The following is a 24116-nucleotide window of genomic DNA, read 5'->3' on the forward strand; positions in this document are numbered from 1 at the left end:
CTTCTCGAGGCTTAACAAACTCAGCTCCCTCAGTCTGTCTTCATAGGAGAAGTGCTCCAGCAGCTCTTTGATCATCCATGTGGCCCCACTCTGGACTCATTCTATGTTCTTCTTACTGAACATAGTACTCCAGGTTGGGTCTGACAAGAGCAGAGTAGAGGGGGAGAATCACCTCCCTCGACCTGCTGGCCACATTTCTTTTGGTGCAGCCCAGGACATGATTGGCCTTCTGGGCTGCAAGTGCACATTGCCAGCTCATTGTGAGATTCTCATCAAGCAACACCCACATGTTCTTCTTATCAGAGCTCCTCTCACTCTGTTCTCTGCTCCTCCTGCATTAGTGCCTGGGATTGACTTAGCCCAGATGCAGCACCTTGCACTTGGCATTGCTGAACCTCATGAAGTTTGCACAGGCTCACCTGTCAAGCCTGCCAAGGTTCCCTTAGATGCCATCTGTTCCCTCCAGCGTGTTGCCTGCACAACGCAGCTCAGTGTCATTGGCAAACTTGCTGAGGTTGCACTCAATCTCCTTGTCCATGCCACCGACAAAGATGTTAAACAGCGCCAGACCCAATACTGACCCCTGAGGAACACCACATGTTGCTGAACTTTACTTTGGACATTGAACCATTGTCTGCAACTCTTTGAGTGCAACTGATAGCAGTAGATATTTAATTCTGTTTTGTACGAAAGAGATAAAAATACATATTTTAAGGGAAGGGCAAGATGACCCAGGCCTTGGCAATGTGTAAAGGATGATTAAGTGAGGAACTGCTAATCAGGAAGACCATTATGTTGACATTCTTGAGGGAGACATCCTGACTATGCCTTTGAACAGTCACCAAACAACATAACATGAATAGTTGGCTGAAAAACAAAGATTAGAAGTATCTTACTGTAAATTACCTGTGAACTACTCTCATCTTACAGTAGAATTTATGCCCCTAGGCTGGGAGACCCCTTCCCAGCAAGGGACCCTTCTCTGACGATGCACAGAATGATTCTGTCATGTCAGCAGTGTGCGAATTATGTAACCAATTGGAGGCTAGGGGTTCATACAAACATGTATTTGTAGTGAAAAGGTACTGTATAAAGAATGGCATCGAAAGTCCAAATGTGTAGCAACTTTGTGGGAAACCACCTGGTACCCAGTCTTGCACAATTCTGAAATAAATAATTTCTAGATCTAGTGTGTGGATTGACTTATTGCACATCAGGCAATGAATCATAACTTTTTATCGGACAACACAGACGTCCAGCCAATTCCTTAACCTCCAAGTAGACCATCCATCAAATCCACGTCTCTCCAATTTTGAGACAAGGATATCATGGGGGACAATGTCAAATGCTTTGCACAAGTCCAGGTAGATTATGTCAGTTGCTCTTCCCTTATCCACTAACTCTGTAATTCCATCTTGGAAGGTCACCATAGATTTGTCAGGCATGATCTGCCCTTAGCAAAGCCATGTTGGCTGTCCCCAGTCACCTCATTTTCCATGTGAATTAGCATAGTTTCCAGGAGGATCTGCTCCATGATCTTACCAGGCACAGAGCTGAGACTGACTGGCCTGTAGTTCCATGGGTCTTCCTTCTTTCCCTTTTTAAAACTGGGAGTCATGTTTCCCTCTTCCACTCAGTGGGAACTTCACTGGACTGCCACAACTTCATAAATGTGATGGACAGTAGCTTAGCAACTTCATCCGCCAGTTCTCTCAGGACCTTCAGATGCATCTTATCACGTCCTGTTGTGGAAATAAAAACGTTGTTTTTCACCAGAATTGATAACATAAGCAAAGGAAGAACACTACCATTGTTGGACCCATTGCAACCACAACTGATGATGCTTAGGCAGGTAAATTCATGAAAACCTGGACACAAAACAAGACTGAGTGTGGCAGGATTAAAGCTGATACAATGACTGAAGGACCTGATCATGCAACTTGAAAAATAAATACTGAGTTGAGACTGAGGTAGTAATTAAGGTAATAGAAAATTTTGTACTTCAAGGTGTTCTCATAGAGATGCTGACAATCTGTAATGTTCCTATGCAGCCTGTGTGCAAAGGAGATCAGACTTTGAAGCTCGGTCTAAAGAGCTTTGACTGCCTGTGCACTCTGGAAACTCTTGTGGTTGCCAAATAAAAGGAAGTTGTGACAGCAATTGCAGCAGGGTCTTTGTAAGTAATTATCACTGTAACAGAAACCCTTGTGCCCTTGCAGCAAGCTTTCTGTTACAAATGTGAGTTTTGCGCTTCATGACTTCTATTTGCATTCACTCAAACCCCCAAGGTTACTAGCCTTCCCTCAGTATCTTCTATACACATGTAATCACATATGTCAGAAAAATTGTGATCAAAATCCAAACAGTTTGTAATGTCATATGTCAATGACATTTTAATCCACTCACCCACCAAGGAGAGAACAAAAGAACTCAGGGAAGAAGTACTTCCTGTTGCAATTAAAATATGACTTAAAAGTCTGTAGGCAAAAGGCTCAGTTAGTTCAAAACTAAGTCAAATACTTAGAGATGTTCTTGGGTGAAAAATGGTTGATCCCTGGATGTTCAGAAGTTGGAAACACTACAAAAATCCTGCACTAACCAATACTCACTCATTAAGGTCATTTTTAGGCCTAATTACTTTTTCCCAAGACATTACTAGGTCCTTTGAAAAAAAAAAAAAAAAGAAAAAAAAGCCAAGGCTCCATAGTGGCAACTCAAGAGAAACTGTAAAAGGATGAAAAGGATGTGGGAAAGGAACAGAGTTAAGCACTTATATATTTACAAAGAGCTACTGTATTAGCCCACCCAGACCCATCTCTCCCCTTTTACATCAGTTACCTGGTTCCTTTGAAAGCACTGGAGCCACCAATTCTCAAATTCAAACAGGCAAGTCAAGGCTTATGCATCCAGACTTTGGATGTAAATGAATAGAAGTTCAGCTCATGTGAAAAGGTTTGCCTTGCCCTAGTATGGAGTATGAAACATTGGAGTTATGTAATTGGAATGTCCAAAGTGATGATGAAAACTGTAAGTAAACTTCCTTTAAAGTAAGTAATTTCAGGTAAAAACAAGGAGAGTCTGGTTAGCAACATCAGAACTGTACAACAGACAGTAGCTTTAGTTCATCATAGTGTCAGCAAAATCAATGCTGTAGTCAAAACTCCATCCCAGGAATCTGCAGCCCTATATGGGTTGTTAGTGGAGGGCGAACTGTACATTTTTCCCCTCCCCAAAGTAAAGAAAGTCTCTTGGCCTGCAAAATGGAGTAAATCACATGAGCAAACTGTACAAAAGGGTTTTACCATCTGGTAAAATGGAAAGGTCTTCCTTTCACAAAAATATTACAGAAACAAGAATTGGAGAAGTTATATCCTAGATGGTAGAGTACCATCTGGTTTAGCGTGTCCTCAGTCTGCATGAACTACTGTATTGGGTCCGGCTGAGATGGAGTTAACTTTCCCCGCAGCAGCCCATGCAGTGCTGTGCTTTGCACTTGTAACTAGAACAGCACTGTTATCACACCAGTGTTTTGTCTATTGCTGAGCAGTGCTGGCACAGAACCAAGGCTCCCTCTACAAATCCCCCAAAGCCATTTGCTAGGGGGTGGGCAAGAGGGGACATCACCAGGGCAGCTGACCAAAGCGATATTCTATACCGTATGAGGTCACACGCAGCAATAAAAGGTAGGAAAGGGGAAAAGAGGGCGGGGGGGCTCTTGTTATGAAGATGTCTGTCCTCACAAAAAAATGACACATGTATTGAAGCCCTGCTTCCCAGGACATGGCCAAGCATTGCTTGTTGATGGAAAGTAGAGAATAATTAGTTTTTTCTTCCCTCTTTGCTTCCACATGGCCTTTTATTTTTCCCCCTCTTCCTTTACTCTTTCATTAAATCACCTTTATCTCAACCCGTGAGCCTTTTTTTCTTTCCATCATACTTTCTTCTTCCCTCTCCTTTTGAGGAGGAGGAGTGAAAGAGTGGTTTTGGTGGAGTTTAGCTGCCAAGCAGGGTAAAACCATCATAGAGCCACAGGTAGTGCTGGAGATTTTGAGAATTTGAATTGTCAAATGTTCTTCTGGCAGTTTTTATGGACTCAGCCTAGATCAAGTTTGGCAACAGTCTAGGCTTCCTGTTCAATTAACTAGGAATCTGGAGACTTCAGATGGCACGCCAGTAGCACAGAGCTGAATGGCAACAAATAGCTAATCTTTTCCAGATGAGAAAAGGAGTTATCAGAACCACACACACTTGTGACCATAGTGAAGAGCAAACTGAAACAGCACACTGGAAATAAGAAATAGGGTCAGTAATATGTCCAAGTAAGCTGTATACAAGTCTGAGCACAGCACAGAGCACTATCCTGCTTGCAGCTGTCACAACTTGTGTTCAGGGCAGAACTGGGAGAGTCAATTTTGGAATTTAGCATCCTCTTTGAAGAGGACCCTGAGTTTAAAGAACTGGCTGAAGAAGGAAAAGATAAATCAGATCAACTCACCACAATAAAGGAGAGAAATAATTATTACACCGCAAGAAGAGTGAACGACACTAGGTGGAGGCCTACTATAAAAACAAATGTAGACTGCTAGTATGAGAACTGACTTTCTTGTCCATGGCCAATGCAGATTACACAGAAGTAAAAGCTCCAATCCAGCACCGATATATTAAATGGCCGTGGTCAGCTGATTGACTTTGTGGTACCTCTGCCAGTGACAGTTCAAAACAACATATATATTTTGGTTGTTGTAGAACCTTTAAGTAACCAATACTGCAGCCATGATCGCAAAGTTGTTCTTTAACATCTTTTTATAATCGAGTCTGCCCCATACAGTAGATTTTGATCTCTGCACCCCCTTTGCCAGAAAAGTTATGTACAAACTGTGCAAAGCCCTAGGAATAAAGCAGAGGTTCTACACTGCCAGGCACTCCACATCTTCACATTTAGGTAAACCACACAATTCAGGAAGCTTTAGAAAAACAGTGCAAAGCCAACTGCAATGCAAGAATTAGGATGAGAAACTCCCCATCATTTTCATGGAGCTGAGAGAATCTAAAGCAACTCATGGTTATAGTCCCAATTTATGACGGGGCAGCAAATGAGAATGCCTAAGTCCTCAAGGTTTGGAATAGGTCAGGATTTTGGAATAGGTTTGGAACCTGACCCAAGCACAAAGTAACTATAGAAGAGTAGGTAGTCATAGAAATAACCAGGGCTCACCAACACATAGGAAGACAACTAGTGAAAGCCCAAATGGATATGGATGAAAGGTTAGCATGTGACTGAAAACCAGTTATGTGGGGTGTAAATCAGGCAATAGTGTACGGGAAATAATACCCTGTGAACAAACATTCTCTGACACATAAGTGGGATGGACCAGTCTACTTTGTGGATGAGGTTAGTCCTGATGTTTATCAGGCTGAAATTTCACAGGGTAAGCGTGGCAGGCCATGGAGGAAATTATTCCATTCTTCTCAGTCGAACAAATAGAAAACTGAACCTTCATCTGCCAAAGATAAGCACCCATAGGTGAGTTCCCTGAGCAGATTTGATTAACATAAATTTCATCTTTGCACAGAGTGGTAATAGCTATTAGAATGTAAATAGTTTCAAACACTTCTGCTACAATTTGTCCTTTACTGGGGCATGGGGGTGTGGGTTTGGCCAAAACACCTTTCTCTAGTTCTACTCTTAACACACACACACAAAAAAAAAAAAAAAGCGCAGTGATATTTACTCATTTTGTTGATATATACAATGAGAGTGGTAACAGCCAAAAACATCCAAACAACTGATGAAGAGCTAAGACATGTGCCTCTACCAGTTTGGAGTTGCTATACAAAGTAGTATGCTGGATTGGACTCCTCTATGCAATGGTTCGAAGGCAACAGCATGAGTGAAACAAATGAATACACCTCTCATAGTTTCCATACTCTCAGATGACCTGATAGTCCTGTGTGCCTCTGGTGATTTGCTATGCTTTTGTTATAGCACACACGCTTTCATAGATGATCAGAAAGGAATTATTGTGTCTTGTAAACCACTGTGGAATTATGCAGGGAAAATCCCAGATGTCAGCATCACCCATGATGTTTATACTGAGACCCATGAAGCAGCACCGTCACCTACTGCTTGAGCTGCAAGTTCTCCTTTTAGTTTTGCTTTTGTTACAGGGCCTAAAGTCTTAAAAGAGACAGGCTGTCTCTTAAAAGAGACGAACTGTACCTTGGTTAATCACTCTCACCTGTCTTAAAACCAACAGAGTTGTTGCAGAATGGGCTCCCGTGCCTGGTACCCTCTTCTGACCTCTGGTAATATGGTTAACATAACCAACACCATTTTGTAAGGCAAACTGTCATAACATGTAAGGGGGTTGATCACAATTAACCTCCCTTTTCTCTCCCTGTTTTTGGCACTGTGATAAGAACATCAGCCTGCCAGTGATATCAAAGCCCAAGCACTGGGTCACCAGTCTGTGATGACACCCGTTATGGAACAGGGAAGTGTAACAGCATTTGAGACACAAAATCAAGAAGCAGCACATCCTAAGAGGGACTTGGACCAGAACTGCTGCTGGACAGCAAAACCGTTGTTTCCCTGGTGGTCAGGAATGCCTCCACCATTGCCATCTTCCTTCAAGGATCAACTGAGTGACTCATGTTCTTTTAGATGAAAATTACGATTATTGTATCACGCACTGATCATTAAGAATTTGACCCAATCTTCAGAGGGTCCAGGTGACTGAAGAGTAACTCAGGTAACTCAGAATTCTAGATAAGAGAATTATGCTAGTTGCTAGCAATTCTGTATAATGGTAAGCTATGGCAATTATTAGAAATTCTGTTTAAAAATAAACTATGCTAACTCCTAGAAATCATAGATAATACTCTATGCTGATTGCTAAAATTTTAATGTAATCATAGAATCATTAAGGCTGGAAAAGACCTCCAAAATCATCTGGTCCAAACATCCCCTACCATCTATGTCTCCCTCTAAACCATGTCCCTAAGCACCATGTCCAACCTTTCCTTAAACACCTCCAGGGACGGTGACTCCACCACCTCCCTGGGCAAATTGTTCCAATGCCTGACTGTTCTTTCTGAGAAGAAATGTCTCCTAATCGCCAGCCTAAACCTCCCCTGGCGCAACTTGAGGCCATTCCCTCTAGTCCTATTGCTGGTTATCTGCAAGAAGAGGCTGACCCCCAGTTCCCCACACCTTTCTTTCAGGTAGTTGTAGAGAGCAATAAGGCTCTCTACATAAATAGCCTCCTCTTCTCCAGATTAAACAACCCCGGTTCCCTCAGCTGCTCTTAGAACTTGTGTTCCAGGCCCTTCACCAGCTTCGTAGCCCTTCTCTGGATGTGCTCCAGGGCCTCGATGTCCTTCTTGTACTGAGGGGCCCAAAGCTGAACACAGTACTCGAGGTGTGGCTTCACCAGAGCAGAGTACAGGGGGACGACCACCTCCCTGGTCCTGCTGGCTACACTATTCCTGATGCTAGCCAGGATGCCGTTGACCTTCTTGGCCACCTGGGCACACTGCTGGCTCATGTTCAGGGGAAGCGTAGACCAACACCCACAGATCCTTTTCCTCTGTACAGCTTTCCAGCCACTCTGCCCCAAGCCTGTAGCGTTACATGAGGTTGTTGTGACCAAAGTGCAGGACCCAGCACTCAGCCATGTTGAACCTCATCCCATTGGCCTCTGCCCATCAACCCAACCTCTCCAAGTTCCTCTGCAGGGCCTTCCTACCCTCCAGCAGATCAACACTTCCCCCTAACTTGGTGTTGTCTGCAAACTTACTGAGGGTGCACTCAATTCCCTCATCCAAATCATCAATAAAGATATTAAAGAGGATGGGCCCCAACACCGACCCCTGGGAAACACTGCTGGTGACCAGTTGCCAGCTGGACTTCACTCCATTCACCGCTACTCTCTGCGCGTGGCCGTCCATTTTAACACAGCAAAGAGTGTACCTGTAATAATGCTCTACACGTACCTGCAACCCTGTGGCCGGTCCTCATTCTACAGAGGATCCCTAAAAGAATCTGCCTGTCCCTATAACACTGGGTGACAAAGTCCTTCAACTGGGCCATTAAAGATAGAGATTTGAATAAGAAAAGTCTCACATTGGCTCATTCCACTGAATGGAACCACATCCCGTAAAGATATGTCAGTTATCTCCTTCAAACACTTTGTGAAACTGTAAATTATCTTTAGGGAAAGTCTGAAAGGGAATTACACTTTGGCATTGGGAAGAAAAAAATCAAACTATGCATGGGCTTAATCCTTTCATCATCAATGAAAGGTATCTCTAAAACAGAACAAACCAGGGCATTTAGAAACATACAAATTCAAGTTTAAAAGAGGTTTGCAGAACTTTATAGGTCCTAATGGAGCAGATTTGTTTGCTAGTGATGCTGTAAAACCAGCTAGACACCAGACAGTGGGATATTGGTAGAAGACTTCTGAAACGGGAAAATATTCTAGAAAATCATGAATTGTTTTTGCTTTCAAGTACTCAATATTTGGAAAATAATGTTATAGTAAGTATGCAAACTCAGAATGTATTAAAGATTATAATCATTTTCATGACTGGAACAGCTAGAATAGATCAAATATTTACAGAGGTTGTATAATTGATCAAATAACAAATAACCATGACAGATATATCTCTGAATACAGTCCATTGATAAATGCTACTTAACATCCAGATACACAACTGATTTTTCACAATCTTAATTTCAGATGCTGACGTATTTAATGTCTATCCTGTAATCCACTTCTGTTTGCAATCAAAGTAGGACTTAGTAATGTTTTCTAGAGAGATGAACCACTATACAAACAAATAAAATCTCTAAAACTATGAATGCAGAAGGTTGTCATGAATATGAGTCCTGGTGTTGTTTGTGATCTCCAAAGGTTAGAGAAACACAATCCCTGTTTGTTGCCACACCCCACTAACTTACTTCAGGTACATTTGATTTAGTAAAGAATAACTGCTCTGTTGTCTAGGTAGGTAAAGTTTTGTGTGTCAGAGCTCCTGGCAATTACTGTCATTTAAATCTAGGAAAATTAAACAAATAGTTGCATTTCTCAATAGCTGTTCCTGTAATAACTCTGACATTCACATGGGATTTCCGATTTGACAACCCCATTTAAACAGTATGTCATTATTAAGCTCCAATTTCAAATTTACCAATTGTTATCCCATATTTTATTTGGTATAGGTCTCAATATAGAGAGAGGTTCTCAAAGTGAACCTTATTCACTCAGTCCATCTTACATCAACTATTAGAGCAGTTAAAGCAATTTGAAAAACAGCACCCTTCATTTCCATAACAATATATTTCTAGCATCAATGCTAAGGTAGGCAGGGGCAAGGCATTATGAGTAGTGTTAGACTTTGCTCAATTGGTCACTCTCCCATAAGAGATGTTCTCAATCATGTTCCACCCCATAATAACAAATTCAAATACTCACAGTTCTCACAAAATTTTGGATGGTTTGTTGGACCAAATGAAAACTTGTACAGCTTGAGACACTGACTTGCCATCACTCACAGTTCTTCTTCTACAAAAACACCCTGGAAGGTGCCCAGCAAAGACTGAGAAGACTGAGCGGGGAGCGTAATGCAGGCTCCAGGCTTGCGCTCAAGCAATCCCGTCTCACACAGTTTGGGTCTGGCTGAAGCAGAAGGTCACATCCAAAGCTGCAAGGGTTAAACAGTCAGGTTTGCCCTGCCCTGCATAAGGATGAGTCAGGCAGCAGCTGTTAGCAATACAAAAGAATGGGTAAATGGCCTTGATGGCCCATCTATCTCAAACCTTCTCAATCAATTGGACAGACTTTCTGGCCAGCTCAGGGGTCACAGGACCACTGATAGGTCTGCCACGGGAATGCATGCCCATGAATTCTCCCTCCAGGCAAGAACACAGAGTCTTCTGTAGACAATGCCCAGTACCCAAGAAGAGAGAAGAAGAGCTACTGGCTCCTGATGATCCTGCTCTAGGTGGCTTCCCAAAGTAATGGCTCTCTGGAACCTCCCTTTTTTTCCCAGGAGAAGACCACTACAACTGCCCAGACTCGGTACAGGATTAGCAGAAAATTTTTACTATTCTGTGCCTGTACTGCCTCAAGAGTTTTAAAGCTAAGGACTCACCTAATACAAGAAAATCTAAAAAGATGGTGTTTCACTTAACTATAGGGTCTATGTATAGGAAAGACAGAAGCACGGAAGCGTAAGTGGAAGCATGGGAGGAAAGCAAGAAGGTTCAAACCAGACAGCAGAGAATTGCACTCCATCCCACACAAAACTTCAAGACAGGTATGTAATTTTCCTTACCTCACTGTTCTAAGAGAATGAACCCTTTTCTTCCACACACACACTCATACTTTTTTCTAATGGTCTTGGAGAACTGTATCTTTAGTCATCTTTGCTAAAAGTTTCCTTAAGGTGTAAATGAAAAATCTCCCAGATTCTGGGGGAACCCTTTGTCAGAAGAATTCCAACCATTACAGACCATCTCTGAAGAAATTGAGAATTGTGAAATTAACATAGAGCTCTCTAAAGTTGTAATTCTTTATTCTCGTGTTTTAAGCAAAATATACATGCTTGTACACTTCTGGTCTGATATTTTATTTTCTATCTCAAAAAAAGACTACAATTGGGAATTTGGACCTTTCCCTGCACAGTTGCTACCATTGACTATACAGATCCCAAATGTGTATACTTGCTTGAACTAATTTCCAGAAATCATTTTCCATTTTTGTACATTGACTGCATGTCTCTCCTAGTCACATACCTACACCTAACAATACTTTATGGTTCTGTTGATGCATTAACCTTTCTTTGCCTTACAACATTTTAAAGGAAAAATCGTATTGTGTCTGATATGCGTGCCAAGGCCTACTCTGAAAAAAGTACCCATTGCATTTGTTGAGGCAGACCATGCCTCAGCTGCTCACTCGCTTTCAGTGTTGGAACAATTATTTAATCTGTCAGAGAACACCATCCTACTCATCGATGCTTCCCATCCTGTTCTTTGTCAGTCTGAAGCTATGAATGGCTCATGGACTTCCACACTTGAACAATGTAGCAAACCATGAAGGACTATGACTTGATGACACCACAATTCATTTTCATCTATCTAAACTGTTATTCTCTTTTCTGTGCTGATGACACCACACTGTGTGGTGTGGTCAACACACTGGAGTGAAGGCATGCCATCCAGAGGGACCTGGACAGGTTTGAGAGGTGGGCCTGCGCAAACCTCTTGAAGTTCAACAGGGCCAAGTGCAAGGTCCTGCATCTTGGCCAAGGCAATCCCAAGCACAAATAGAGGCTGGGTGGAGAATGGATTGAAAGCAGCTCTAAGGAGAAGAACCTGAAGGTGTTGGTGGATGAGAAGCTCAACAAAAGCTGGCAATGTGTGCTTGCTGCCTAGAAAGCCAACTGTACCCTGGGTTGCATCAAAAGAAGTACGGCCAGCAGGGTGAAGGAGGTGATTCTCCCCCTCTACTCTTCTCTTTTGATACTCCACCTGGAGAACAGCACTCATCTCTGGGGCCTCCAACACAAGAACACTGAAGTATCAGAATGAGTCCAGAGGAGGGCCATGAAGGCGATCAGAGGGCTAGAGCACCTCTTTTATGAAGAGGGTCTGAGGGAATTGAGGTTTTTCAGCCTGGAGAAGAGAAGGCTTCAGGGAGATCTTCTAGCGGCCTTCCAGTACCTAAAGGGGGCCCACAGAAAAGCTGAGGAGGGACTCTTTGTCACCAAGTGTAGTGGTAGGACAAGGAATAATGGCTGTAAACTAAACGACTGTAGATTTAGATTAAGATTAGACATTAGGAAGAAATTCTTCACTCAGAAGGTAGTGAGGCACTGGCATAGGTTGCCCAGAGAAGTTGTGGATGCCCCATCCCTGGAGGTGTTCAAGGCCAGGCTGGATGGGGCTTCGATCAATCTGGTCTAGTGGATGGCATCCCTGCCCATGGCAGGGGATTGGAACTGGATGATCCTTAAGGTCCCTTTCAACCTAAACCATTCTGTGATTCTGTGACAACCTCTGGTATGTCTCACTGAATTTCTTCCTTGTATTTAACTCACTCAAGACTGTGCACATTTCCTTAATTAGAAAATGGTGGCCACTGCAAGAGTTAAGAAGCTTGCTGCCCCTATTCTAGATGTCCCTGGATTTAACACTAATGGTTCAGTAGATGAGACTTTCCTGGCAATTTCTAAACATCTTTTGACTTCTCTCAGCTGCCATCTCAGGAATTGTCCTTCAATGTAATGAAAGACAGAAGGAGGGAGCACCACGTTAGGCTAGGAGTCATGAAGACTCTAAGAAAGCTGTCCCTAAGGCTCTTGCTATTGTTTGTCTGGGATTTTTGAGGTGCACCCCTGCTCCGCACACAGAGACTCTTGTTTCTTCCCTGTTACGTGGAACCAAAGGAGGACGGTCTTGAACCCTGCTGAAGGAACTGCTCCGCCATCCCACAAAGCAATGCCGCCGCTCCTCCAACATGAAGACAGCTTCACACCAAGCGCAGCCTTTCTCCTTCCGAGGTCTCCCTGCTCTCATCCTGGCACCGTCCCACCTCCCAACTCCCACAGCCAGCACCTGACAGCCGCCATCCCCTGCGCCCCGCGAGGAGCTACCTGCCCTCAGGCAGCCGTGCGCTCCCTCCGCCCGCAGCGGCACAGCCAGCCGCACTTTCACGGGTCGCAGGGACGCCGCCGGTGGCTCTGAAACCAGTGGGACGGCCGGAGGGACCGAAGGGGCAGCGACGGGCGGCCGGTGACGAGCCCGTGGGGCGGCTGTCGGCTCACTGACGGGCGGGCTCCGGGCGGAGGCGCCGAGTAACGGCCGAGGACGGGGGGGAGGGGGCGATGTGCAAGCGGCCCCGCATGCGCGCTGCTCCCGTCAGCAGCGGGGCGGGGCGCGCTCCCTGCGCTCCTGTCGCAGTTGTGGCGGCGCAGTGCGCCTGCGCGGCGGCGAGGCGGGCGAGTGGGGGGGGGGGGGGCGGGCGGCGGCGGAGGGCGGGGCCCGGCCCTGTGTTTTGAACGGCTGGCTGCGGTTGGCTCATTATTTGGCAGGAAGGTGAGAGGGCCTCTATCCTGGCGGCTGAGCTGGCGTAGGCAGAGGGGGCTCCAAATGTGGCAGAGGCGAGCAGGAGGCGGCGGCGACGACGGCGGCGGGGGGCAAGCGAGACAAGGGGAGCGGCCGTCCCCGCTGCCGCCGCGGAGGAGCTGAGCGGCACGGCAAGGCACGGCGCGGCGAGGCGAGGCGAGGCGGGGGGGCAGCAGCAGCAGCAGCGGCGGCGGCTGCAGCGCTGGCACCCCCGGGCCGCCCGCCTGGCACCCCCGGGCGTCCGCCCCGGCGGCAGGTGAGCGAGCGGGGAGGCGGCGGAGGGGAGGCGGGGGGTTAGCGCAGCCCGTCGCGCCGCCCTTGGCCGGGCCCGGCCCAGTACCGGGCAGGGCCGGAGGGAGTCGCTGTGCGGGGAGGGAGCCGCCGCCGCCGCTCCCGGCCCGGCCTCGCCTCCCCTCCCTCCCCTTCCCGTCCCCCGAGGCCGCCGCGATGTGTGCGCCCGCGGCGGCCCGCACCCTGCCCTCCTCCCTCCGTCCCTCCCCGCTCCGCCCCCGGCCCCACCACCACCACCGCCACCCTTCCGCGCTCCGCGGCCCCGCTCGGCGCCCGGCCCCCGCCCCCCCCCCCCTCAGCACACCGCCCCCCCCCCCCCCCGGTTCCCCCCTTCCCCTCCGCTGCCGAGCCATTGCATTGCACCGCCGGGCTGGGGCCCGCCCAGGGGCCGACCGCACGGCAGCGGCCCCCGGGGTAGCGGGGGCGAGGCGCCCCGAGCGTGTGTGTGTGTGTGAGTGCGCTGCGCTGCGCCCGGGCGGTGCGGGGATCCTTTGTCTGTCGCCGCTTTCCCCTCCTCCCTCCCTCCCTCCCTGCCCTTGCTCTCCCGGTGCCTCTCGCTCTCTCCTCCCTCCCTCCCTCCTCGCCCTGCTCGCTCCCTCCCTTCCTTCCCCTCGCTCCCAGGCTCCGAGCGCTGCTGCAGCTGCAGGTTTGTAAATACTGGACCAACACACGCACACACACACACACACACACAACATGGCTGACGCTCGCCCTGCTCCTCCACCAGGCTCTCCGCCTTCTCCCTCTGTCTCCGCCGCTTAGCCTCATCTCCGATTAGGCTTTTGTTTCTTCCCCCTCCCCCCTCATCTCCCATCCAAAAAAAGGAGGAAAAACAATTCACCCTCCTTATTGCGCGCATGGCGGGATTTCAAGGGTAAGGATCCTCGCTTTGGGAGCTTTCTCCTTTCGTTTTGCTGTTTACCACAAAATGAAACCTAAAAATCATAAGGGGTTTGGGAGCCTGGCAAGGCCGGGGGGAGGGCAGGAGGGGAGGGGGAGAGTTGGATGAGCCCTGCTGAGAGAGGCTCGATTGGAATGTGCGTATCATTTTCTCTTTTTGGGTGGGGGGAGGCCGATGCACCAAAGTGCTGGCACAGACGAAATACTGTATTACACTTGCAGAATGATCTAGGGCCGTTTCTTTCATTTCAGGGTGTAGTTCAGTGTAAGGTATCAACTCAGCACAGTCACATTTAAAAGACCTGAACTAGTTGGGTCAGAACAGGCATTGTGCAGATTTAAAAAAAAAAAAAAAAAAAAAAAAAACGCAGCATAGGCTTTTTGTGTTCTGTTGCATTCCCTGTATCATCTTGTCAGTATCTCAAATAGCTGGCAGATCATGGGGTACAAAACTGGAATTAACGCTTGCCACATCTTTATGTTGTTAGTTTTCTATCACAGTTTAATTTGCCCTTGTGATGACGATAGCAAACTGAAGCATTTCCTTTTTGTTAAAAGGAGCACTCCTGCCTTCCAGCTTCCTTTTTTGTTCAAAACGCACGGCATCGTGACTTAACTGAGCTCCTGAGCTGAAACAAGATAGCATGCTTCTGACCTCTCCTAACGCAAGGCAAACGTTCAGTTCGATACCCCTCCCAACCTCAGTTATTCAGAGCACCCCCTTCTGGCTTCGATGGAAATTGTTTATTTTATTGCTTTCTTACGGCCTAAAACCAAAATAAGGTAGTTCGCTGGGCACGTCTGAAATGACCTACTGTGAACAGATTTATATCTAGGTTGTAACTCTAGGGGAGAATGGTGACGATGCAGAGATAGATGCCTCCTATGCTTTCAAGATGTGTTATTGTCACTCGTAGTAAACGTTTCATTCTTCGAAGATTGAAGACAGGATTTATTCAAAGCATATGCGTGTGGATTGCCCTGGCTTCTCTTAATACCTTAGCGGTGCCCTAAAGTAACGAACGTCCTAGCTAGCTCTGTCATCTTTGTCTACTTGGCTTTGGAAGCTTCTAGTAGAGAAGCACTGGGATGGCATAGTCATACCGCTTTTAACTGATACATAAATAGTTACTTAATTCTAGCATTACAGTGTAATATCGTATATAAATACTTCTCAATTTTGTGACTCCTTTCACCTGCTTTTTCTATCCATATTAACAAGCGTTGATTAATGGGCATGAGTAGAAAATAAATTGTAGTAATGAGTTTACAACAACGTAAAACTTGAGTGGAGTCATCCAAGTTACAAGATCATTTTGGAATGTGTATCTACGTCATGGCTCCTGAGCCAACTGTAATACTCAAATGGAAAAGTCTGAGCAAAAGTCTGTAACTTGATATATCATTAGTTTCCTGCAGCAGTCAGTTACTCTTTTTTACATATGACAACCTGTTCAAGAAAACAATTTTGGTAAAGTCACTAGAATAGTTTACTAGTAGTAAATAATCTGTCGTTCATTACAATAGCCACCAAATTTTGCAGTCACCGCTCTTCTGGTAGTAGTGTGAAATGGCACCAAAAGGAAACTGAGGTATGCAGCTCTTCTATCTGAATAGACCTTTGGATACTTAAGCCTGGTCTTTAGGCTACTGAACAAAATGAACAAAGTAAAAATACACTGTCCACAACCCACCCATTTAAGGATGGATATGGACTGAAAAGAACCACTTAGTCACATTTCTTACTCTAGTATATTCTAATTTTGTTGCTGGAAATGAGTTTTATTCTGTAAAATCCAGCTATGCTTTGTTAGCCTTAATGAAGTTATATGTTGTTTATAGCATCTTTGCTCTAAGTTGGAATTGTTCTTTTGTATGATACCTGGAAGATTTTTCGTCTGTCTTGTTTGTGTTGATGAACTGGTCAGAAATCAATATTGTTGCTTTAATAAGTGTCCCATGATGAGCCAGTCTAGTTCAATAACTTGCCAAACCTTCGTGCGTTTGGTGCTTCTAAGTGAGGACACTCCAGTGTTTTTGTAACCGTGGGTAATGCTGGGCTATTTCTAGCCAAATTAAAAACTAAGTATTAGTAAAACCTTCTTTTCCAAAACTGTTCAGTTGTTCATATTGGGAAATAAGCCTTAGGAAAAAGTCAGCTAACTTTGATAGTTTGTTGGCTACTGTAGAAATGAATAGTTTTCTATTTTTTTTTTACAAGAAATATTTTTCAGTAAATCAAATAAGTCGTGACGCAGTTCTACATGTCTGTGAAATTACCAATTAAAATGTAAAGTCTTGAAGGTAACAAGTACTTCTAGTTGATCTCATACTTCAGTAATTCCTCTGTATTATTTTGATCCATGTGTTCTTCCATTGACTTCTTAGCCCGTGTCGTCCATTGCCAAGATTCACTTTTTGACATGTTGAGATCTGTAAACATCCAGCTGATGCAATAACTGCTTTAAAGTGTTTTTCTTAATGTAACACTTTATTTGCTTAGTGTTTAGCAAATGAAGGAATCTCACTAAGTATATTTCTGAGGAAGCGAAAAGAAAAGGCCAGTTTTTGTAGACTTTAAGGCCTGTTGCTGTGAACTTCTTGTGCTTTAATTTTGTTTTTCCTTGCTTATTTCCCTCTTTTTCCCCCAGGTATTAGGTAAAACTTGACTTCCTGCTGGTAAGGCATGAGAATGTGTTTTTCTTTTTTTTTTTTTTTTTTTAATGACTCTAAAACTCATTTGATGAATTATTAAAAAATAAAAATCTTTAGAAGCTGTTAACTGAAGCTGAACCAAAGGAGAAAATTATTGTTATGGAAGACTTATCTTTTCTAACATGATCAGATAGCTTGTTTCTCATATCCAGTGTGAGAGAATTTATATATATATAAAACTAATATATATATTTATATAGTTTGTTTTTCTCGTTTTCCTTGCCTGACTACTCTGCCAGGTTTTTTAGTTTTATGATTGGAAGTCAGATGCTGATGTTTCTTAATACTGGTTTTCCTTGTAAGTACTTTCTGTATATCAAGATGTGTCCCATTTGCTATGCAGATGCTACTTAGATGTCAGCATACCACATGACTTAAAGGAATTTGTAATTTGGTATAAATGTGCAGACCACTTCCATCCATATCTCTATGACATGGATAAGTGTTGAGTTCCTTGAAACACAGTGTAGTTAACTAACTTGTAGTTATGTATGAACAGTTGATTCTAGTGACAAAGAGGCCACATCATTAAAGCAGTTTTCAAGTGATGGTGAAAACATTTAATTCAAACAGTTCTTTCAGGGTGTGGTAGCGGTTGGATTTTACTTCCTATTATAGCGTAAAATGTGAATTTGCTGAAGGCAAATAGAATTTAGGAGATGTATTAATTTGGCTGTTGGGTTGCTGTATATGTTTCTGCAGATGCAGAAGCACTCTTTTTTTTGTTTATTACTATGTTGTAAAACTGCTGTAAATACATGCTACTTGAGGTCTCGTTTGACATGCTTACTTGGAAATGTTATTGTAATGCTTCCACAAACTGCTGAGTTATAAGTTGTAGTCAGTAACTGTGGTGACTAAATACTAGCTAATTATATTCCGATATTTGCCATTATTGGAAGGTGTTTGAGATGTTGGACTATCTTCTTTGTGACTTTTTTTTTTTTTTTAAGTTTTTTGAGTTCTGTCTGCAGAGTAACAGTTACTGATAATATGCTGCAGGCACAGGTAGATAGATAGGTTATTATAGCCTTTTTGTTAAGGTCAAGTTCTTAGGGGTTTTTTGATTGCTTGGTTATTGCATTTTGTTGTTTTTGCTGTTCATTTGTTCTGGTTACCGTTGAATGCTCTAATAATATATTCAAGTTCTTGACCTACAAATAGTGGTCAGATATGATAAGTATTTTAACAGTAGCTGTATGGATTTCAATGATCTAGTAAATAATTAACCTATACAGAATGACAGTTGAGCTTTAGATTTTTCATTTCAGATGGTAGTTTGAGCAAAACAGACTTATCATTTTACGTACTCCGTTATTGTGTTCTCTATTAATTTTGCGTTTATTCTGCTATTGCTGACTTACAGTAGCCTTGTACAGAGAGAATATTTTTTATCATGGTAACCAGTTGCTGAGCCCTCTTGCCATGTTTGAAGGCATCTCTCTTTTCCACTTCTTCTTGCATAGCCGTACATGTATGCTACTTTCTGATCATCTTGCAGCTGGTAGTCCCCATATGGCTGTGCCAGCTACCCCAGTTGAAAAGCCTTGGGTTCAATCACTAGTGATTAGTAGTGTGCAGTAACAAAACAATTCTTGATCCTTCTTCCAAGTTTTTTTTTCCTTTGTTTTAGTGTTAAACTGTTGAGGAGCCAATTTGGTGAAGTCTCTGACCACATGTCTGCAAGTTTGAAAATGCTAGAGAATTAAAGCGTACCTGTAAAATGTGTTGCTGCATTTAAGGTCAGAGGTGGATCTTTCATCCTTTTGGTTTAAGAGCTTTCCTAGTTGTTCAGAGGTAGTCTTGTACCATGAGTTCCCAACCCTGACACAGTAACCATGTAACTTTGGGAGTAGCCTGTTAAGATGACAGTTCCCTGGGAATGTGCACCTCCAGTGGTTTTTTTCTATGCATTATGCTGCTTGTCTTTTTTTTTTTCCTTCCTAGATACCTGTTACAGTAAAGCAATTAATGAACACAGAATGATTGTGACTTTCACCTGTTTTAAGATTACTCTGAGTTGTAAAGTATAACATTACTTGGCAATTTCATGTCTGGCATTGGTGCTGCTGCTATGTGATACTGCTCTGCACAGATGTGGTCAGTCATTTGTTAAATGAAAAAAAGTAGTGGTTTAATACTTCTTTATGGTAATGTTCATTGACTTGCTCTGAAGCATAGAAAGCTGTTCTAAATGATCTATGGTGATCATGCTGAAGGCTGTAAAATTTTACCTATATATACTTTGACACTTCTAAAAAAAAAAAAAATCAGATTTTTTTTTCCTTGAATTAATCCATTTTAAATCTAAAAATTAATTTTACTAGATCATGTTCCCTTACCCTCAGTGAGTGAAAACTGGAAGATTTGTTTGACTTCTTGACTGGTATTTATTAAAATCAAACAATTATGTGTGTTGCAAAACCCATTTTACTACATTTGTATCTATATTTCCCATGCAAAATTCTTCACCAGTGTGTTGAAAAAATTAGCTTAAATGCGGTGTATAATCTTACATTTGCACTTGAGGTTTTTAAGTACATAAGTTTCTAACATTCTAGATTTAATTTAGGTATTGTGATTTAAGTAGTATAGAAGAGAGCATGCTCTGGAATACTTCCATGGTGACATTTCTGTTAAGTTCTCTTGGCAACTTTTTCAAATTGAAAAACACCTTGAAAAACATAACATCTGCTTAAGTTCAGCACAGTGCTCAGGTCTCCAGTAAGCAATAATATGTACCTGTCAGATACTGATGAGCATTGTGCCTGTTCTTCTGTGTGTCTGTAACTTACAGTCACTGGTCTTCAATTTATATGCTCCAGTTTTCGTTGTAAAAATCTTTGGAGAGTAGACAGTCTTTTTTTTTTTTTTTGTAGGAATGATATAAACAAACAATTGAAATAAAGCTTGGAGGGTGTAGGTCATGTAATTTATATCTTCTGCTCACAAGGTAGTTGGCTATGTCTCTAATTCTGGACAGTTGCTTGCCCATTGTGTTCTATAATAGTGTTTTAAGCAGTTATATGAATAGCAAAGTGAAATTGAAATGGGAGCAAATACATTAGAGATTAATTTACTACTTCCTTTTCAAAATCCTTCAGTTGCAGAGAGCTTTATTAATGGGCATAATAACTTTTTGTTCATTAATTGCTTTTGGAAGATCTTTGTCTTCATCTTGAAAGATGACACACGAATTTGTTAATGGTTGTTTTGCCATCAGTGGAGCTGCAGCTTTGAGAGATTTAATCAGTTAAGCTGAATGCTATGACGAGTATATTCAAAAAATAGCTTATCAGAAAAGTCTGTCATTCCTGTGATTCAAATAGTTCAAAAAAAAATCTGTATCATAAGTTCTTTTAGAGTTAAGGAATATGCAAGTGTTTGATATAACAAGGAACCAGAGTACTGGGTGCTCACGCCTGATGTCATGTAGGGTAGATGGAGCTTTCACAGGGGCTGTCCTCAGGGTCATAGTCTCTGTGTGCTGCTGAAGGAAGGAGAAAAAGACTTCTAGGGGTGAATAAGGACAGAAGTCTCTTTTAGTCCCTTGACTGCAGGAATATATCTTGGGGTGAATTCTGCCTGTCAGTATTCTGCACCTCCATTTTTTTTAAAACAAAAGAGTATTGTTAGTTGCTAGCTATAAGGCAGAGAGGGAAAGCAACCTCCCAGATCATATGCTGGCCTAATAATTTAAGTTTTGGGGGTGGGATTCACTCCTACTCTGTTTTACCTGTATTGGCTTGTATAGAGAGGATCATGAGACAAATTTTTTTCATATCGCTAGGGACACGTGACTTTTACTTTGCATCCATTATTAGTACACTTTAAAATAGTAATACCTTGCTGCAAACATGATGGAGACGGGATGGTGAATGAAACTCACTGCATTACAGATAAAAGTTTTAGGGTAGATGCATGAAGAATTTATATGGGAGGGAAGTGATTGTCCTGCTCTACTCTGCGCTGGTGCGGCCTCACCTCGAGTACTGTGTGCAGTTCTGGGCACCACAATACAAAAAGGACGTGAAACTATTGGAGAGTGTCCAGAGAAGGGATCCAAAGATGGTGAAAGGCCTAGAGGGGAAGACGTATGAGGAGCAGCTGAGGTCACTTGGCCTGTTCAGCCTGGAAAGGAGGAGGCTGAGCGGGAGGCCTCGTTGCGGCCTCCAGCTTCCTCACAAGGGGAGTGGAGGGGCAGGAACTGATCTGTTGTCTTTAGTGGCAAGCAATAGGACCTGAGGGAATGACGTCAAGCTACAACAGGGGAGGTTCAGGCTGGATATCACGAAGAGTCTCTTCACTGAGAGGGTGGTCATGCACTGGAACAGGCTCCCCAGGGAAGTAGTCACTGCACCAAGCCTGTCAGAGCTTAAGAGGCATTTGGACTGTGAACTTAGCCACATGGTCTGAATTTTTGGGTTAGACCTGTGTGGAGCCAGGAGTTGGACTCGATGATTCTTACGGGTCCCTTCCAACTTGGGATATTCTGTGATTCTATGATATGTATTCATTTGAGATGTTTCTTTTATCTTGGTTCCCTGGGTGTATAAAAGTTAACTGAAGGAGAAAAAGTAGTGGGGTGAGATTCTTTGTGTGTGAACATCCTAGTATTTAGTCATACTTAGGCCTCTAACTACATTGCTCGGAGACCATGTTTGAGTGGAGTGGGCACATAGCAGGGATCAGCACAAAAGGCAGAGGAGTAATTGCCTATTTTTGTGTGCACCCTATTTATCTATAGGACAGATTTCTAGAAAGCCTGTCATGGTTTTATGAGGATGGATACCCTGCCTTTTGTGTTTTCATTGGAAGATGCCTGTCTTTTTCCTTTTCTGGATTTCTTTCTCCCCATGTCTGATAGTTGTATAGACTCAATCTGGTTTCAAGCACAAAAGGTCAAAAAATTGCACAAAAAGGGTGGTTTTTTGTTATTATCACTGCCTAGACAGGTGTAAAATCTAAGGAAAAAAGGCATATGTTTGTTAGTTAATCTATTTCAGGTCAAAGATAAAGCTTTCTGCAGAGACTACCAAGCTAACAAGAAGAGAAAGATCTACATCTACCTGTTGCTGCTGCTGCAAGTTCATACTCTGAAGTCCTATCATGACGAATGTGATTTCTCATTTCTTTTCCATTTGTGCAATAAATTACATACACAATAAAGTAATTTCAACACAGGATTTTTGACGAGAGCTTATTATCCGAGTCTAAGAAAGGAATGCGTGTTTTCTGTGAGACAAATAAGGTATGGTAGGGAATGAAGAGTACTTCGGAGTCACTTTGTTCTTAAGAGCTTGGCTTCTTTCTTACCCTCATTTTTCACCTTTCTACTATGACAGGGCAAGAATTAAATTTTGGAGGTAGCTGTTTTTGCTTGTCTGTAAAGGCAGTTCCTTAAAGCCAAACAAGCCTATTCACAGGCAGTGCTTCCGGTTTTAAAAATGTTTTGAAGTACAATTCCCAAATAAAATTAACTTGCTTCTATATTGAATAGTGTCTTGCATTTGTGAATAACTTTTTGATAGCATTTACAAACACCTAATACTAACAAATTTTGCAAAGGGAGTGTTGATTCCCAACATAATAGATACCTTGTTTTGGGAGTGGAGGGAGACACGTTTAGAAAGGGGGATGAGTAGTCGGTGTAGACTGAGGTACAGGCTGTTTTTGACAGCTGAGTTTAAGCAGATACCTTGATTTTTAGATTAGTTTTTCGAATTTCTGAGCAAAGCTGTCATATACGCAAATTCTTGCAGGTGTTCTCTTAAAATACATTTCTTCCACAGTTCAGTAAATAACTTTTCACAGAGCAACTTGAAACAGTTCTACAGCCTTTTAAATACTTCAAGATCTAATTAGCTTAATGAGTGTGCAGATAGCAGTTTCAGAACTAGCTCTTTCTCTTTGTGTATTTATCTGCCTGTTAAAAAGTATGAGAATTGGTCTGTATGAGGATCACAGTTCAATCACTTGAGACAGATCAATCTGTTTTGAGTTCCTCACTGCTTTTGGGGAAAGCCATTAGTTTCAGAATCGTTTCCCACCTTCCTCTTTCCAAGCTGTCTTCCCTATCAGCTTCTAGCATTGCAGGATGTGGTGTGTTTTCCGCCAAAAACCTGAAAGATCTGTATATAAACAAAGAAAATACCGTGTAATGTTCTAGTGCTGAGGGTTCTCATCTTTCGTACAAAGAAAATAAATAAAACAGTATGATCAACAATTTAATAAGTTCTTATCATTCCCTTGCTCATTTATCCAGTGTTGATTGAAGTATTTAAGTGATCAGTATTGGAGATTCTTTTTCTACAGCTTTACTACTCTTCTACAAGTAACAGTTTTTATTTTAAAGTGCTGTTCTTTCCCTGACCCTCCAATTTTATCAGGGTGGGGGGGAAGAACGTGCACAAAAACTAATGTATTTAGCTGCAGCTGCTAATATAATGCTGAATTTTGTTTTCAGTGCCTTGCCATTACTACACATGACAATTTTGACAATCATTGTTTGACAGTCATTGCAGCTATTCACCTTTTAGAGCTGATAATCTGTTTAGGTTGATATTTATAATAACACCATAGAAACAAAGTGAATATTCTGCAGTTGGTCTGAAAAATAACATATCATTGGTTGCTGTGGCAAGAGTCTTGGCATTCTTACCTGCAAATGCTTTCACTTAAGTGACTTACTGTTCCAATGTAAACAATTACTTTAATGTATTTGCATGAGAACTGCTTTTGGCTAAGTTAAAATGGCTGGAGGTGAAGAGAAATAGGTAAGATAAATTCAGTTCATGACTAGTTGCTTTTTTTTTTTTCAAGATGCAAATAAAAGACAAGAGATCACTTTCCGTGAGTCCCATTTCTTTTTTCTCCATTTCAAAGATAAGGTAAAACTGACTGCTGCTGATTTAAATTGTCTAACCATGTCTGTAAGTTTTTCTTTGAATCAGGCGTGTAAGGAGACATTTTTTTCTGTTTTTTCCTGCACTTTGACTAGTGGCTTAGGATCTCTGTATTGGTGTCATGCAGCAGCTTGCAAAATGTTAATATTTACAGTAACTTTTAATGAAAT

General features: G+C 42.8%; 2 protein-coding genes across 6 annotated transcripts in view; one reads left to right on the forward strand and one right to left on the reverse strand.

The window, feature by feature from the left end:
* Positions 1–641: 641 nt before the first annotated feature.
* Positions 642–22152, reverse strand: LOC118259578 (uncharacterized). The gene is made up of 3 exons (XM_050716538.1): positions 22111–22152; positions 12664–12919; positions 642–1742 (listed from the first exon to the last, which is right to left on the reverse strand). Exons 1-3 carry the CDS (start codon positions 22150–22152, stop codon positions 1615–1617), a joined length of 426 nt encoding a protein of 141 aa, XP_050572495.1. The 3' UTR covers positions 642–1614.
* Positions 13028–24116, forward strand: part of SPIN1 (spindlin 1) — a 57979-nt gene continuing 46890 nt past the window's right edge. Inside the window, exon 1 of one of the 5 annotated variants that reach the window (XM_035569221.2) lies at positions 13028–13105. The gene's annotated coding sequence lies outside the window, so the exon portion shown is untranslated. Of the gene's footprint in view, positions 13392–13696; positions 14301–24116 lie in introns of those variants that run through there. The other 4 variants (XM_035569219.2, XM_035569220.2, XM_050716603.1 and 1 more) reach the window with 4 other exon arrangements.

The sequence above is a fragment of the Cygnus atratus genome, chromosome Z, assembly GCF_013377495.2.
Source record: "Cygnus atratus isolate AKBS03 ecotype Queensland, Australia chromosome Z, CAtr_DNAZoo_HiC_assembly, whole genome shotgun sequence".
NCBI lineage: Eukaryota > Metazoa > Chordata > Aves > Anseriformes > Anatidae > Cygnus > Cygnus atratus.

Excerpts from the sequence above, each read along its gene's own strand:
- LOC118259578 (XM_050716538.1), bottom strand. The coding sequence starts at position 22,152 with ATGATAGGACTTCAGAGTATGAACTTGCAGCAGCAGCAACAG. Across the intron at positions 12,920-22,110 it reads ACTTGCAGCAGCAGCAACAG|CGCGCATGCGGGGCCGCTTG; the intron begins GTAGATGTAGAT and ends TGACGGGAGCAG. Across the intron at positions 1,743-12,663 it reads GCACGGCTGCCTGAGGGCAG|GACGTGATAAGATGCATCTG; the intron begins GTAGCTCCTCGC and ends TTTCCACAACAG.